The sequence below is a fragment of the Sebastes umbrosus genome, chromosome 2, assembly GCF_015220745.1.
Source record: "Sebastes umbrosus isolate fSebUmb1 chromosome 2, fSebUmb1.pri, whole genome shotgun sequence".
Classification (NCBI taxonomy): Eukaryota; Metazoa; Chordata; class Actinopteri; order Perciformes; family Sebastidae; genus Sebastes; species Sebastes umbrosus.
In genome coordinates, this window is record NC_051270.1 from 29,345,953 (window position 1) to 29,362,305 (window position 16,353).

Below are 16,353 nucleotides of genomic sequence, written 5' to 3' on the forward strand. Positions count from 1 at the left end.
CACCCAGAATAGCACTTCTCAGGTAGTGCTTCTGTGCTGCCACAGCAGCATTATATATATATATATATTTATATATATATACTGTATGTATATATAGATAGATATTAGCCTAGAGCCTCTAAAATCAACCAGTGATCTTGTGTTATAATAGTACCCTACCTCAAGTTTGTTGTGATGAAATTTAGGAATACAGACCATGTAAGGATCATATAAATGGATATCAGATATGTATTTGAACTAGATTTAAGGCTCCTATCATGTCAGTTTATGCTGTTCTTGTCTTGAGTGGGTCTGTTGCCTGCTTGGTCATGAAGCTTTAGTTTTATTTGTTGAGGTTTTGAAGTATCTGCCTCAGAAACTTCTGCCACTATACCAATACACTGGAGGTCAATAGAAGACTCAATAGTATTTGAAGTTTGTATTCCCAGGAACAATATCCCAGTTACTCAGGATAAAGCTGACCTCACCTACCACCTTGAAAGCATTTTCCAACTTCAAAAGAAAGTGTGTCCCCATAAAAACTACTCCGTTATAAATGACCAAGTCTCTGATTAGGGTCCTGAAGGACAGAAATGTTAGGGATGTACTGATTCTCTAAAGAAGAGTTTATGGAAATCTAATTGTCTTCAAAATATTCTCTTGCACATCAACATTTTAATGTCATTACCTAGAGTGTCCCTGTAGAACAGATGATGCTGCAGTGGGAGTATAAAACATTTAATCAAAATTAAAACTGCCTCTCTAAATCTACATGGGTTTACACTTTTAAATGATCCCTAACATTATGTCTTGCCTAAACATCCTGTTTCAACAAAAATACAGCTGCTCTTAAAGTGAATTTCCAAGTTTCTACAAGAAACTCAAATCAAGTCTCAAGGTCAATTAAATTTCCTAAAAGGATCACACAACTTGTTAACGACAACATGGTGTATTGTGTAAAGAAAGGAAAGAAAAGACAAATCAATTAAGTTAGTTTGACTGATAATTTCAAGCCCTCGCAGAAAAATATAATAATAATATCTATCGTCTGATGTAGGTCAGTTTTACTGGCAGCATTACACATTTCATTGCTAAATTACAAATTTGAGTGATAAGACAAACTAATGACTTTTGCAGCTCATCTGATCCTGTCCTGCAGAGCCAACACATACATTATTATAGTATATACAGATTTGAAAATTGCTTGTTGCAGCCATGAGTGAATGTAGGATGAGGTGGGGAGGGAGAGGTTTCTCCTGGGTCTATTCATTTGATGTCAGAGTGATATCAGAACATCACACAATGGGTGGGCAGAAGAGGAAGGAAGAAGCAGTGCAACACAGCTGTGTCAGAAACAAAAAATGTCCATTAATTGTTTGCAAAAAATATTTTACTAAAAGGGGAGTTTACCATTTTACATCATGTGTTTAAATTTGTCCCAAAGCATTTATAAAAAAAAAAGTAAAAAAATGAAATCGGTGACGACAGCAACACGACAGTCATGTTGCAGCAGACTCAGGAGGCTTGCTGTCCTTTGGAAAACAACACAAGTTCTTCTCTTTCCTGCTGAAGCTCGTCAAATTTCTTCTGCAGCTCTGTCTTCTCCTTCTGCACCTCTTCTCGCTGTCTAGTCAAGTCTTCGGCTTCCTCCAGCTGTGCTTTTCTCAGTGACTCAATCTGCTCCCTCTCTGCAGCTGCTTCCCTGGCATTCACTGCACGCAGCTTCTCAAGCAGATCCCTCTGATACTCCAGAGCCCGAGCCTCCTCCCTCTGCGCTCTCCTCAGAGCTTCGATCAGCTCCAGCTCTCTCCTGAACGCACGCTTTTCAACTTCAGACACTTTGGGAACTTTCCACTTACCTGTAAGAAGAAGGAAAGAGAAGGCCACATGTTTAGTCTCATTACAGTAGAACCATAAAGAGAAAAATCCTTTTTTTTTAAAAACTTGATATTAATCTAATTGTGTTTTCAGTTAATCTGGCTGATTAGACCTCTGCTCAGGACTGTGTGAGCTAGTATAGACAAATTGATTGACATCTTCCTGAGTCTCCTGTTAGCTTTGTTGAACCTGACCTGAGGCCTGTACTACGAAGCAAGTTCAACATACCCAGGGTATCTTCTCGTTATCTGGCATAACTAACCCTAACAAACAAGATCACGCTAAGCCGTCCTATGACGTTATCAACTCGGTAAATCAACCCAGTGTTTCTCTATCTGGCTGTGAGCGTGTTCACATGAAAGGGGCGGTGTTTGCAGCATTTGACCAATCACAGACACGGACAAGTCTACTGTCAGCAGAGCGGCATATTTTACAAAGGATTAGCGAACTATGATATTAGACAAATACGAAGAAGTTAAACACATAATCTAGACTAAAAGTAACACAATTGAAGCTGCCAAATGCAGGAAGGACAGCTGGCAAAAGATGTGTGAATGCGTAAATTAACAGACTTATTAATTTAATAGAATACTCAAAAATCAAATATATTCGTCTAGTGATATATAAATAGCTTTCAAAATAGAATGGATGAAGAGATTACACTTAATTGTAGCCGTCTTTCAGCTGCGCCCCTCTCTCTGGCGGTGTGAAACGGACATGAGAGTGAGTAAAAAAATAAATACAAAAACATAATTCAAACCGGTAAGGACCCACAGCATACAGCCAGCTGTCCTTCCTGCATTTGGCATTTTAAACTGTGTTGCTTTTAGCCTGAATTGTGACTTAAACTTTAAGCTTAAACTTTTGTACTGTATTTTAAATTGTATTTTATCTAGGTTTGTGTTTAGACAACATAACATTTGTCTTCTGTTAAATGAAGTAAAAACAACAACATATTTATATATTTCACTTATTCAGCAAGATGTCTTTGAAAAAGTCTGAATGAATTACATCCACAAACAGCAGTGAGTTATAAAACATTACCAGAAAACGGTTTCTGCTCCTTTGTCGGCCCAACGCTCTCTGGTGGTGTTGCTGTGTGACCATTAGCATTTGAGCTCTTTGATGAGTCGGGTGGTGGTGGTTGTGGTGGTGGATGCTGCCCCTCCATCATTAGCTGAGAAAACATCTCCGGATGTCTCTTTGACAGGTGCCGATGCAGGTTGCTGGTGCTGCCGCCTTCAAAGTACTGCAACTTCTTCTGGCAAATGCGGCAACGAGCAGCAGACAAACAGTCCAGTTGCTCATAGTGCCTCCAAATCAAGCTGCGTTTATTCCGTCTACGTTTTACAGGGCGGTCATCACTCGCCCCTTCTTGTGTTATTTGTTCTGCTGGATCTCCTTGTGCACCTTCCATGCCGTTAATAGGAGGATTAATTCTAGCTTCATTCACTGTGGCAAGGGTGTCAGAGTCTTCGTCCTCCAGAGACACTTCCACTAAGAGGAAAACAAAAAGTTATAATTAGGCTTGGAACTAACAATTCATTATGGGTCAATATATTGATATGATTTTTTAAATAACTGATTAATTGTTCAGTGTATTAAATGTCAGAAAATTGTAAAAAAAATACCCATCACAAGTTGCCAGAGCCCAATGTTACACCTTCAGATAGTTTATAATGATGTAAAAACAGAGAAAAGCAGCAAAGCCTCACATCTGAGAGGCAAAGACTTGGTACATGGTACATTTTTTACTTAAACAATTCATTTTAAATCAAAATGGTTGGTTTATTAATTTTTAATAAATGAATAAATTAAGAAACTTGTTGATTAATTTGTAAAATCATTAGCATGAGCAGAGATGGTAAGCAGAGCTCGCAGAGCTCGCAGAGCTGCCGCGCATCTCCTGAAAAGTGTGACTACGCGCAGAAAGTTTGATTTGATGTCAGAGCCGGCCCGGGCTTTCCCTGACAAGTACATCACATTCATTACAACTACAAACCAGAGCATCTTTGCTACCACGACAACCGTATTAAACCTGCAGTAGGCAGAATGTTTTTGGCATCATTGGGCAAAAATTAACCTTATATTAATCTTTCAGCATATTGTAATTCAAGTGTACTGAGAGATAACTAGACTTCTGCTCCTCCTCAGGGCTCTGTTTTCAGGCTTTAAAAAATCCATTTCAGAGAGAGAGTTCCTATTGGCTGTTCATTCAACGGAGGCAGCTGTCAATCACTCGCGAGATGTTTCTGAAAACATTTGAGACCAGAAATAGGCATTACAGTAACAGAATATTGATTCATATTAGATGAGCGCTGCCTAGTTTGACCGTTTGATCGGAGTACGCAAGTGATTGACAGCTGCTCAGAGATGGCAGACTCCAGCTCGGCTCTGATTGGTTGTTTTCCTCCGGTCTGTGAAATTTTGCAGATGCCATGCCATTTCCAGAAGTGACACAGAACACTTATATTACCTCTCCTGCCATTATTATATTAATTTACACTACACTACATTACAATTATTGACCAAAGGATTGGTTTACACACATAAGATGCATTACTCATAAAACAATTACAGTTTATTATACATGTATGTTATATACTTACTAGAAAATACACAATATATTATATAGATATAAATGGATTACATGGTAATATATATTTTCTCCATTGTTTATAGTCTTTCCCAACAGCCTTTACTGGCGCAAAATACAGTATATCACAGATCTGTGGTCCCAGTAGACCACTTACACACCAAAAACTGAAAATAACCTGATATTTTCAGGTTGAATTTCATGTCATTCTCACTGTGCAATATCATTTTCCACTTGTGCAATTTTGTTAATAGTCTGTTTATTGTCAATACTGTATATACTGCTCCTATTTTTATACTTCCTTCTATTTAAATGGTTCATATTTTGTTACACTTTGTTTAGCTCTTTTATTTTTACTGTGTGAGCTGATGCATCTTGTTTTTTGCACTATCCCCTTTACTGCTGTACACTGCACATGTCCCCACTGAGGGACTAATAAAGGAATATCTTATCTTATCTTATCTTGTCTGGTCACATGGTTCAGATCAGATCTGCCTGTGTTACCCTCTCTGACCACCAGGTGGCTTTGTGCACATGAAGCCTCGAGAAATGAACCCTTTACGGAACCAATGTGCTGTAAAGCTTCAGTGCTTCATCTCTCATCACCAGGCGCAGGTAGAGGAGATGTAAACATACCGTAGCAGAACTGCTCGCTGTCTGTCTCCATGTCCTCCTCTCGGGTGGACAGGGTTTCCGGTCTCCGCCTCGTCGACGGCTCTGTGAACTCTCCCAGCGACTCCTGCTTAATGGACGGAGTGGACCTTTGTCTCCGGCTCATCCTCACACAGACTCACACACGGTGCTCCTCACTACGTGCCGCTCATGCTCTGCGTCACAGCCGTGATGTGAACAGATGACGTAGATTAGGTCGTTTAGAAATAACCGTTATTTACTACACTGCTAGCAGTTAGCATCAACGTTAGCTTGACGCTGATATTTTGCTACACTCTACCCCCACAATGCATTGCTGCTGCCGCCTGACGTCATATCGGGGCGGGGCCAGATGTTGCCATACTTATAGTGATGGGAATTACGGCTCTTTTTAGTGAGCTGGTTCATTTGGCTCAGCTCACCAAAAAGAGCCGGTTCTTTCGACTCCCAAACGGCTCTTCGTTTTACCATTTCTGCCTTTTATGGAACAAGTTACTAGTGATGTTATGTGCTGTGCCGAGGCTTCGGAGCGTGTGTCGAGTAATCCAGGATTTTTTCTGTGAAGCGCATATCGATGCTTTTATCGTTTTAGACAAATGACGTAATTGAAGACGCCCAAAGCCAAAATACAGTTGAGAACTTATTATTCCTGAATAAAAACGAATTATGTCTCCCATCTATCATTTTCCTTTAGTTACACAAGCACATTCACTGCCCTGTGCCCGGTTGAACCGCTGCCACATATCTGGAATATATTTACCTGTTTTACACTATTTGGCCGATAGGTGGTTTCGTGTGCATATGAAGCCCAGATGAAGCCTTGTGAGATGAACCCTTTTGCGAACCAATTTGCTGGAGAGCTTCAGTGCTTCATGAAGCTTCATCTCACCATCAATACAAGTTACCCCGATATACGCACTGTCACTTGACCTAGTACTTTTTAAATCTAAGCTCAAGACTTTTTTATTTAGATTGGCTTTGAATAACTAGTAGCGCTGTGAAATTTTTTTTCCTGTGCTTTTTATATACCTTTATGATTTTATGATATGTTATGTTTTTATTCCTGTTATTTCTTGATGTTAATGTAAAGCACTTTGGGTACCTAGATACCTAAATGTTGATTGATTGTTGATTTTATAACTCAGCCAAATTTAGCACAGTTTTGACCTATAATTACTATGTGTGCATATATATCACATAAATTATTCAATATAATTATACTAAACCTTATAATTTCCAGAATACCATAATTTTACATGCTGCTTCGTTTCCGACTGTCACTCATCTTGTCTGCTATTCGCGCACCGCACTCCTCAGCCCCGCCCGTCCCTGCTTGATGGTATGATCCTTGTCTGTCATCACCTGATTGGTTGCATGGACGTCACTAACACAACATTCAGTCACAGTCAGTGCATGGAGCGCCCGTGGTGCGGAGAAGATCATCCCATCATTCTGCCTTGAATTAATTAAAGAAAAAGAAAACGGCTCTCAGACGAGAGCCGGCTCATATCGTTCGCTTAAAAGAGCCGGCTCGTTCGTGACCGACACATCACTACATACAGTAAAGGAAACTTCTGTTGTTGTTTTTACTTTATTTTAAATCAGTTAACAATACAATAAACAGTAATGTTTCAAATTAAACAGATACATAAAGGAAAATGTGTCAAACACAACTTTAGGCCTCGTAATACTCCTATTTGAAATAATAGATTTGTAATGAAAATAAAATCTGTCTTTTTAGAAATTGAACATTGGAGCCTAAGTTACTTTGTCTGTTGCACATTTGGTAAAGGGACAAGGGGGTTTTAAAGTTTGATGAATTTATTCATAAAAATGGGACCATATGTACCATAAAGGAGTCAAGAAATACAACCTCCTTTGCTTCATTTGATCAAAGGGCCACTGTGCTTTTGATATCTGGTTCCTGTATTATGACATGTTCATCTGTAATTATAAGCTATAACCACTAATGTGGTATGTTTCACTTGTCCAATTAGAATAAAAATGTGTACAATTGATATTAATATTATAAAACAGCTATCAAAATATATATTTTTAATGTAATATTTGCAGGAAGCAGAACCTGTAATCCCCTCATGACATGACTGCAGCATAATGCTGCTATGGAGAAATGGTGACTCTGTGGAGATGAGGGAGGAGGCATGATGTAACATATTTGAAAGTGATTATTCAGTCCGATTATAGGTAAAGATTAGCATGCTGCTAGCTCAGTCTAGAACACTGACACAACTGACCTGAGCAGTAATATTTGATTTACAAAATATTAGATGGTTAAAAATGTAAAAATTGTGAGAACAATATTACTGTGATGATCAGCTCAGTAAAGAACTGTATCAACAGATACTGAACATCTGTGTTCTATGGTTTCAATACACAAAGACTTGTCAGGTAAAAGCCAATTTTGTCTTTACATAATGAATAAACTGAAATCTGACCAAAGACACTAAATGAATACAACTGTATTTATTTAAGGAAATATCTGTCAGGCAGACAAACAGTACAGTTTCCCAACTTAAATGCAACACATTGTGCTCAAAAAGCCATATTATCAATTAAAACAACACTAAATCTAAACAAGATAAATATTACAACAGAAATTCACAGGCTGAAAACACAAACACGGAACAGAATAAACGATGTGAAACTTTCTCCACACCGAGACATAAATAAATACAAAAAGTCTTCCTTATACAGACATGTTAAATTCTTTTTTTGCAGTGAGCCGGCTGGTAAAAGCATCACACTGCATATTAAATATGTGGCATTTTATCAGTTATCAGTGCAAAAAAACAAAACAAGAAGGTGAAAAATCGGTTGGAATGTATTTTAATAGCGGTGGGTTATGGAACATCCTGCAGGCAAATGTGATGTGTTTTGTAAAGACACTTAATGTAAACTTGATTAATTGTTTTTGTAAAGCACTGTTGGGATAGCGTGAGGTAAGCGTGTAACGTGTATGTATCCTTATTTGCAGATCCTGCGTGGGTCTAAGAAGGGAACAGACCAATCAAATCAAACCAACACACTGCTTCTGTCTTCTCCTCCTGTCTCAGCAGTAGGAGCGCTGAGGCCCAACGTCATTCAGGATATTCAGCAGTACTGAGATGCAGTGAGTGACTACAACAACAACAACCATAAACTGTTTAACACTTCCTTCTCTTGGTCTGAGCAAGTTAGGGAGGCACACATTTATACTCTTGCACACGTCAGATCCAGTGGTTCTACTCAATGAAAGATGGTGAATGGAGGCGGATCGTGGCTCCACTCTCTTGATTTAAACATCCGTAATAACTTTAAATGCATAGATTGCATGAAAAATCTAAATATAAAAACATATAAAATGACTTCAATGGTTAACACATGTAAACAAACCTTTTACACACATTTTAAACTAAATTTAGTTGTCAAACACCCTCAGGTTTTGTATCTAAAACTTTTGACAGCTATAAAATGTCACTAATCTGTAATTTCTAGGACAAGCCTGTTTCTGCTAATGTAAGATTTAATGTGATACTATAGCATCAAATGCTCATCCTGTGTAAACTTAATAGGTGGCCATTAAAAGGTAGTAGTAGTTTCCTTCTTCACAGTTAGTGTCAAATAGTGGTTAAATAGATTACCATTGGTGAGTTTTCACAGTGGAAACAGGTACCAAACATCCATATAAACCCCTTTCTCTGAGGCATAATCCACTTCACCTCTGTCCTCCCATATGTTCTGTTTGTTCCAGCCAACATTTACCTAAAATATTACTGAAAACAATGCGTCTGTGTCGCACTATCACCCTCATTGAAGCTTCTTAAAGTAGTGTATGTATCTGGAAGAAGTATATTTTAATGAAGCGATGACTGAACATACAGAACATATGGATGATGAAGGAGTGGTTTGTACTTTAGATGGTTTAGATACTTTTCCCCACTATGAAAACATACTGAAATCGACTGTAGCAGTCATGAAATCCAGCTCACTAATAGCTGCTCTGACTGTGAAGAAGGAAACTTCTTAGTTTCCCAGCCTACAGGGTGTGAGTGACGCTCAAAAGAAAGATTTAAGTGTCACTTTAACAATTGGGCATTTTGAGGGGCAATGCTACAAATTACACTTGTTATTATTCAGTTTTCTACATAGCTTATTTTACTCAATCCCTGGTATTTTATGTATGCCATGACATGTCATAACATAAAGCCTACATGCCCCTCTTGCAATCTTTAAATGTATGCTTATTATTACACTTTCCAAAAATTAAAAAAAGAACTCTGCACAGCTCCATTATTCTTATTCTGAATTTGACAGAGACTGAGCTCCAGTGGAGCATCATTTGAATTCTGTTTTGTTAGTCAAATCGTCGTCATGCTTTGATATTCATTCCTGTTCGAGGTAAACAATTCCTTTCAGAATAAGGTGCTCTTGTGTTGGGAATAAATTAACACCAAAATACATCCAAATGTTACGCACAATAGAGATGTTTTCTTGGTTGGACTATAAACTCAGAGCTGGCTTTTAATTTCAGCCAAATTACTAAATTAACGGCTAGGCTTGGCTCAACAATTAGTTATGACTCAAAATTGTGTTGTTAGAAGAAAGTACATGCTTGTGTACCAGCTTAACAACTTTGTTTTGACAGTGCTGATGCCTAGTCAACCACGTATTGGTGTATTGTGATCTCAAACTCCAACAATGTGCTGGCATACCTGAGGGAGAGCTGTACTCTTGTCCAATCACAGAGAAAAAGTATAAGCTTATTTAATCTATCTCTGATTAATAATAAAATACAACAACCTGCATATCTCTTTAAATACAGAAATGTATCCAAACCTGCTGCTTAAATTGAGGATAAAGGAAACGGTCAAACAGACATCCACTGAAAGGTTGTTTTTTTGACTCCCACGGAATTTAGCTCTTGGCCAATATTTGACATAGGTGTGGTTCCTCGCTGACAGGTGGCGTATATCAACCTTATTCAGCAGGAATTTTGCAGTCGTGACTCCATTACTTCAGTGAGAAGAAAGACTGTCTACTTTTTTGGCATGGAACAGGTAATAAACTGGTAAACAAGGCACAGGTAGATTTTGACCCACCTATAATAATATTTTCTTTTGAGAATCTGAATAATGGAGCTGTGGTTAACAAATTTAGTGTACAAACAAATCATAACTGTCAGGGTACAGACATCCACAACACAGTTATGTTTTCTAAAGCAAAATATTCTGCTCAAAATGTGACAGAATGTGAAAATGCAAAAAGTAGTCATATGTAATGTAAACTGCCTCAGCAGCTAAATTAAAGGAAAAACATTCAGAGCCCAGTTTTGTCAGACACGTGTAGTAGTTGCACTGGGTGTATAAATATATCTAGTTCTTATTTCTCTGCAGAGCCTCACACAGGTTGTGATTGGGATCTGGCTCCTGACTCATGATCTCAACACACTCCCATTCTCCACTACAGCTGGACCGTTTCACCGCCTCGACCACCGTCTGCACATACAGACCATCCTCGAATGTTGGAGCCACGGCAACCGGTCCTCGCGCCCATAACCTGCGCTCCTCGTGAGCCTGAAAAGACTGTCTCAGTGCCTTTACCATGGAGCTCAGCCCCCGCAGGTGAGGCAGGGGCATCTCTTTCACCTCTGGTCCCGCCCACCCACTGTCGCCTAGCAACAGCTCCTCACCTTTACTCCCATTGCGTTGGCCGTACAGCTCTGTCCCCCTGGCAACCAGTCTCCCAGTGGATCCAACTACCATAACCTCGTGCACAAATGACCCTGGCATGTTGAAGTTCAGGGTCACAGTGGAACACACACCACCAGAGCTGGACCCAGTTCCACCCATCAACATTTGGAAGAAGCAAAAATCATCGCTGGTGACGCGGCGGATGCCTCGGATCAAACCATTTTGTTGTACAAAGGTTCGCAGTAGGCCATGGACGCGGTGGGCACGTGCACCAGTTAGGTAACTCAAAAGGTCAATGACGGAAGAGCCGACGGTGTGTAGACCGCCTCCTCCCATCAGCTCCTCACATGTCCAGCCGTACGACTGATCCAGGAGGCTGGGGCCGTAGACCCGGACATCACACACCTGAATTTCGCCAACATATCCCTCCACCAGCAGCTGCCGCATTGCCACAAAAGCTGGCAGGAAGCGCAAGGTATTACCCATAATGCTGAGCAGCTGTGGGTAGTATCTGGCTGCAGTCACCATCTTGAATGAATCCACAGCAGTTGCAGCTTTCTCACACACAACATTCTTACCTATACCTGCAGACAGAGAGAGAGAGAGAGCGAGAGAGAGAAAACACCTTTATGATTTTTTGTTGTCTTGTATACAAAAAAGGTTAAACAATTGATTTCTTCTTTCTTTTTAATCTTAAAGTGGTGAGCATTGTGTTCACTCACTATTGTTATTAATCTGCCTTTGAAAATGTACACACAATTTATGTTTTACGAACACTTGGTTACTACCTCCATTTAATGAGTATAGACAAAATTATAGAAACAGCTCTCAGAACACAATACAATTCAACAGCATAACAAACAAACTTCCAGCCTCAAAAATAGGCCTTTCTCACAGCAGACATTTTGACTTGTCATACTAGGAAAAAAACACAGATGTTAGTTATAACATTAACGATGGCTCTGTTCTACTCAAGTGTCCAGTGTGACAGTGAGCCAGCATGCACAATACCAGGACCCTCCAATTAAAGCAGCTAAATGGAACTCAGCCATCATTCATTTCATTATTTACACCTGTGCTTTTCCTACAGTGACATGTCAAAATGTCTTCTGTGGAAAAAGGCGTAAAAGCCAAAAAGTGGATTCAATGCATCTCTAAAACGGTTTCAGCAAGAAGGGTAGGATTTATTGCGGGGCTGTTGTATTAGACTGCATTTGTTTAAGCTCGGTGCACCTTTTAAAATGGCAACTGAGTGTATATTAAATATGATTTGAAGATGTAGGGTGGACTTGGTGTCTTGGAGTTTAAATGCCATTACGGCTCAGTTCCTGGGGTTTGGTATGAATAAACAATAAGTCAACATTCTCCTGCAACCACATGTGATAGCACAGAGGGTGTGTATAGCTTTTATATATGGAGATCGGCAGCCTTCAGTACCCCTTGGAAGTAGTGCCGTGGATAAGTCCTTTGGTGGGGACACACTCAGGAAGTTGCAACTATAACAGGAAGCTGAGGTCAACACTCAGGAATTCCATCAGATACAGTAAGTTAACGTTAAAGATCTACGCTCCTCTGATAAGAGGAGGTGTTGATTATGTCTGCTTCAATGTGCTGCTAACAGATGTGAGATTTGGGGAAGTTTTTGTCTGTATGGTTTGTTTGTTTTTTCCCCCTCAAATTGCTACGTTCCCTGTGGTTGCGTGTATGATCATCATTAATCACATCTCAAACCATGAGAGATATGTTACAGAGGAATGTAGCCATTTTCAGTATATACATCTGTTGGGGCGTACTGTCATTACAGTCAAAAATTTAAAATCTGTTCCAGAGCCGACCGGCCACGCCCAGCTGGGTCAGGTCACATTAGCAGTTTGTATAACTGAGATGGTAATATAGTCTCAGTGGAAACTATAATATAACACCTGAACCTGGTGTTTGGGAAGAAAACTGAGCTTATTTGAGTGTCATCTTTCACATAAATCCAAACATTCTGAATTCTTATATACAAAAGAAAATAAATATCCACCTATATTATCATTTTTCAAATAGCAATGCTATATGTTTTATGATTTATGATGTAGGCTTAGCATAAATGTTTAGAGTAAAAGTGCAAGTTATACACTTTAAATATGCTCAAGGTTTTTGGACAGGGCAGGCTGACACAAGTAAAAAAGTCTACTCTGCATTTTAGTAAAAGTGTATGTGTGTTTGTGACCTCTTACCCAGTGCTTTGACAGCAATCTGCCTTGTCATTGAGGGTGGAATATAGATGCAAACAAGGTCGACATCTTGGTGCAGCAGGACGTCATCAGATCGACTTGTGTGAAATGGGATGCCGAGCTCCTTTGCCAAGCAGCACGCTTCCTCTTCGCTTCTCCCCCAGAGTGCATGAACCTCAAAGCCTTCAGCTTTCAACAACGGGACCAGCACTCGGGCTGTGCTGCCCGTGCCAAATACACCGACTCCTGGCAACATGGCAGTGCCACTCACTGCGACCTTACGTGTAAACCATGGCCAGCCTCACCGACATCACAACAGCCTGCGATCCACCTGCCTGTCAAGGCCTTGACCGTTTCTGGAAATCAAGGAGAGCTTGCAGTACCTGTAAAAATAAAAGAGGAGACTAATGAAGCTATGTGACATTGACATTTTTATTAGGGCTGTCAAAGTTAACGTGATAATGCGTTAACGCAAGTTCGTTTTAACGGCACTAATTTCTTTAACCAATTAATGCAACTTGCTGTTTTTAGGTTGTAGCGGGTTCAGTTTTAGAAGAAGCTAGAAGAAGATAGAAGATGAAGATACTAAACTCATATGAAACTAGAAAACCTAAGGAATCCAATAGTATCAACCATGTCATACTAGCTTAACAAGAAGGAGGCTAAATAACACCACTTTATGATAATCACATGCAGTTTGGGGCAAGTCATAGTCAAGTCAGCACACTGACCCACTGACAGCTGTTGTTGTCTGTTGGGCTGCAGTTTGCCATGTTATGATTTCAGCATATTATTTATGCTAAATGCAGTACCTGTGAGGGTTTCTGGACAATATTTGTCATTGTTTTATGTTGTTAATTGATTTACAATAATAAATATATACATAGATTTGCATAAAGCAAGCATATTTGCCCACTACTATGTTGATAAGAGTATTAAATACTTGACAAATCTCCCTTTAAGGTACATTATGAACAGATAAAAAAATGTGTGATTAATCGCAATTAAATATTTTAATCTATTGGCAGCCCTAATTCTTATGTTGTTTCCAAACAATACTTAAGGTGGGCAATAATGGCCATGCATGTAAATGCATTCATTGTTCAGGATTTAAAACCAGAAATTAAGACATGTAATCCATATCACAATGTTACGATAACCAAAACCACAGACAATAACTTGTCTCATGGCATAATATTTATATCATCTCTAGTAAGGGTATCACCAAACAGGACAAACATGTCCAATAGAGGTCTAGACCAGTTTTTCTCATCAGTACTGCCTGATAGCTGCTTACATTGTGTCCTGCTACATAGTTAACATGCCATTCCTCTGATGTTCCACACCCACCGAAAGTCAACGTCACCTCTACCTCTGAAGCAAATCATGTCTGTGTATTTGACCTTATACAGGTTATCTGCTATGGACCGGTGACTGTTGTGTGGATTTCAGTTGTCCATGTAATTGCTGTTTTGTGGGCTTGTGTGGTGGGAGCACCTGCCCACAGTATTATCTATTTTAGAGTAGGAGGGTGGGGGTAAACAGCTCTTTCTTGGCTGAGCTCTAATGAGGTTGTGCAATAGAATAGAATAGAATAGAAAGCTTTATTGTCATCGTATTAAATACAACGAGATTCACAGTTGCCACTTCTGGTCAGTGCTTTAAAACAAATACTTGACTAGACTAAACGAGGTAGATAAAAACATATAACAGTTAAAACACACACAGTTATAAAGCAAATAAAACAGGTAAAGTAGATGTATAAATAAATATAAACAGACGTGTTACACTAGAGGTATAACATATAAAACAGATGTAATGTAAACAGAGGTAATTGCACTTGTAAAATAGGTAGTGTAGATAAATAAATAATAATACATAAAATGTAAACAAAGGTAGTTGCACTAAACAAAGGTAGTTGCACTACACTACTCCAAACACTATAAATGTTTTGTCTATTTATAATGAATATGTATTTATGGGAGAACATAGTGTATGGCAGGAGCTGACAGTCTCCCTGTAGCCATGACTGTACAACTACAGACGTGTGTGTGCCTGTGCACCTGCCTAACCTATGTAACCTTTGGAAAATAAGCTCTCCATTTTCACACTGCATCACCTCAGGGTGCAAACAGCGTGGCCACACATTACACACATTTAGCAGGCTGACAGCAGAAGAAGCCTCACTCTCTGACACCACTATAAACTAACCTATAGCCGTGCTGTGTTGCTGTCTGCTGGTCTCATAACAAAGCCATGCTGCACCAAAATATCCCTGAGAGATAAATAGTAGTTGGGCATTAGCCATATTATTTTTTTACGATACCACAAACTTGCAGAGTGCATAACAGTCCTGATAGTCTGAGGTTCACTCACACTCACACACACACGGAGCTAACTGAGCTAGACTAGACTACTGATAACGTTAGCTATAGCATGTTAGGCTAGCCGGGGCCACTCAAAAAGCTCCCGATAAACGAAGGTACTTTACAGAGTTAATATCTATAGTTAATTAACCTTTAAACTGGGTATAAAAAACAACCCATAGTGAAGTGTAACAGTGTCTACCTACTGTGTTTACCAGGACGACATCCACAGCTCGGCTCCGCCGGGCGCTGCCCAGTTGCTAATGGTAACTTCAGTAGCGACGGCAGCACTGTGGTAGGGAAGAGTCGTTGCAAACGAGGCGATTCAAAAAGCCGGCTCTTTTAAGTGAACGATGTGAGGCGTCTCCCGTCCAAGAGCGTTTTTTTTTTGTTTTTTTTTTAATTAATTCAAGGCAGAATGATAGGATGATCTTCTCCACGCCACGGGTAGGGATGTTACGTGCTGGGCCGAGGCTTCGGAGCGTGTGTCGAGTAATCCAGGAAGTTTTCCGCGATGCGCATATCGAGGCTTGTATCGTTTTAGACCAATTACGTCATTGATGACGTCCAAAGTCTCGCTGCCCGGCCATACCGCTGACTGGTTCAGGAAGTGGTTCAGATCTTCACTGGTTAAACCAATGCCACGTTCCAGAAGTGACAAAGAATACTAATATTACCCCTCCTGCCATTATTATATTATATTACACTACACTACAATACAATTATTGACCAAAGGATTGGTTTACACACATAAGATGCATTACTCTTAAAACAATTACAGTTTATTATACATGTATGTTATATACTCATAATATACTTACTGGAAAATAGACAGTATAAATGGATTAAATGGTAATATATTTTTTTCATTGTTTATAGTAATTCCCAACAGCCTTTACTGGCGCAAAATACAGTATATCACAGATCACATAGTTAAAATCATATCTGCCTCTTTTACACTCTTTGACCACCGG

The 16,353-nt window shown here is 39.5% G+C and overlaps 2 protein-coding genes across 3 annotated transcripts; both read right to left on the reverse strand.

Annotated features, from left to right (window-relative positions):
- Positions 1 to 637: 637 nt before the first annotated feature.
- Positions 638 to 5,443, reverse strand: LOC119479900 (zinc finger BED domain-containing protein). The gene is made up of 3 exons (XM_037755883.1): positions 5,090 to 5,443; positions 2,902 to 3,354; positions 638 to 1,838 (listed from the first exon to the last, which is right to left on the reverse strand). Exons 1-3 carry the CDS (start codon positions 5,229 to 5,231, stop codon positions 1,495 to 1,497), a joined length of 939 nt encoding a protein of 312 aa, XP_037611811.1. The 5' UTR covers positions 5,232 to 5,443; the 3' UTR covers positions 638 to 1,494.
- A 2,125-nt stretch (positions 5,444 to 7,568) lies between these two features.
- On the reverse strand, positions 7,569 to 16,134 carry gfod2 (glucose-fructose oxidoreductase domain containing 2). 2 transcript variants are annotated; one of them, XM_037751699.1, is made up of 3 exons: positions 15,586 to 16,134; positions 13,017 to 13,396; positions 7,569 to 11,378 (listed from the first exon to the last, which is right to left on the reverse strand). In XM_037751699.1, exons 2-3 carry the CDS (start codon positions 13,267 to 13,269, stop codon positions 10,477 to 10,479), a joined length of 1,155 nt encoding a protein of 384 aa, XP_037607627.1. In that variant the 5' UTR covers positions 13,270 to 13,396; positions 15,586 to 16,134; the 3' UTR covers positions 7,569 to 10,476. The 2 variants fall into 2 exon arrangements, with proteins under 2 accessions (XP_037607627.1, XP_037607635.1); XM_037751707.1 differs by having other exon boundaries at positions 15,582 to 16,134.
- Between the last annotated feature and the right edge of the window lie 219 nt (positions 16,135 to 16,353).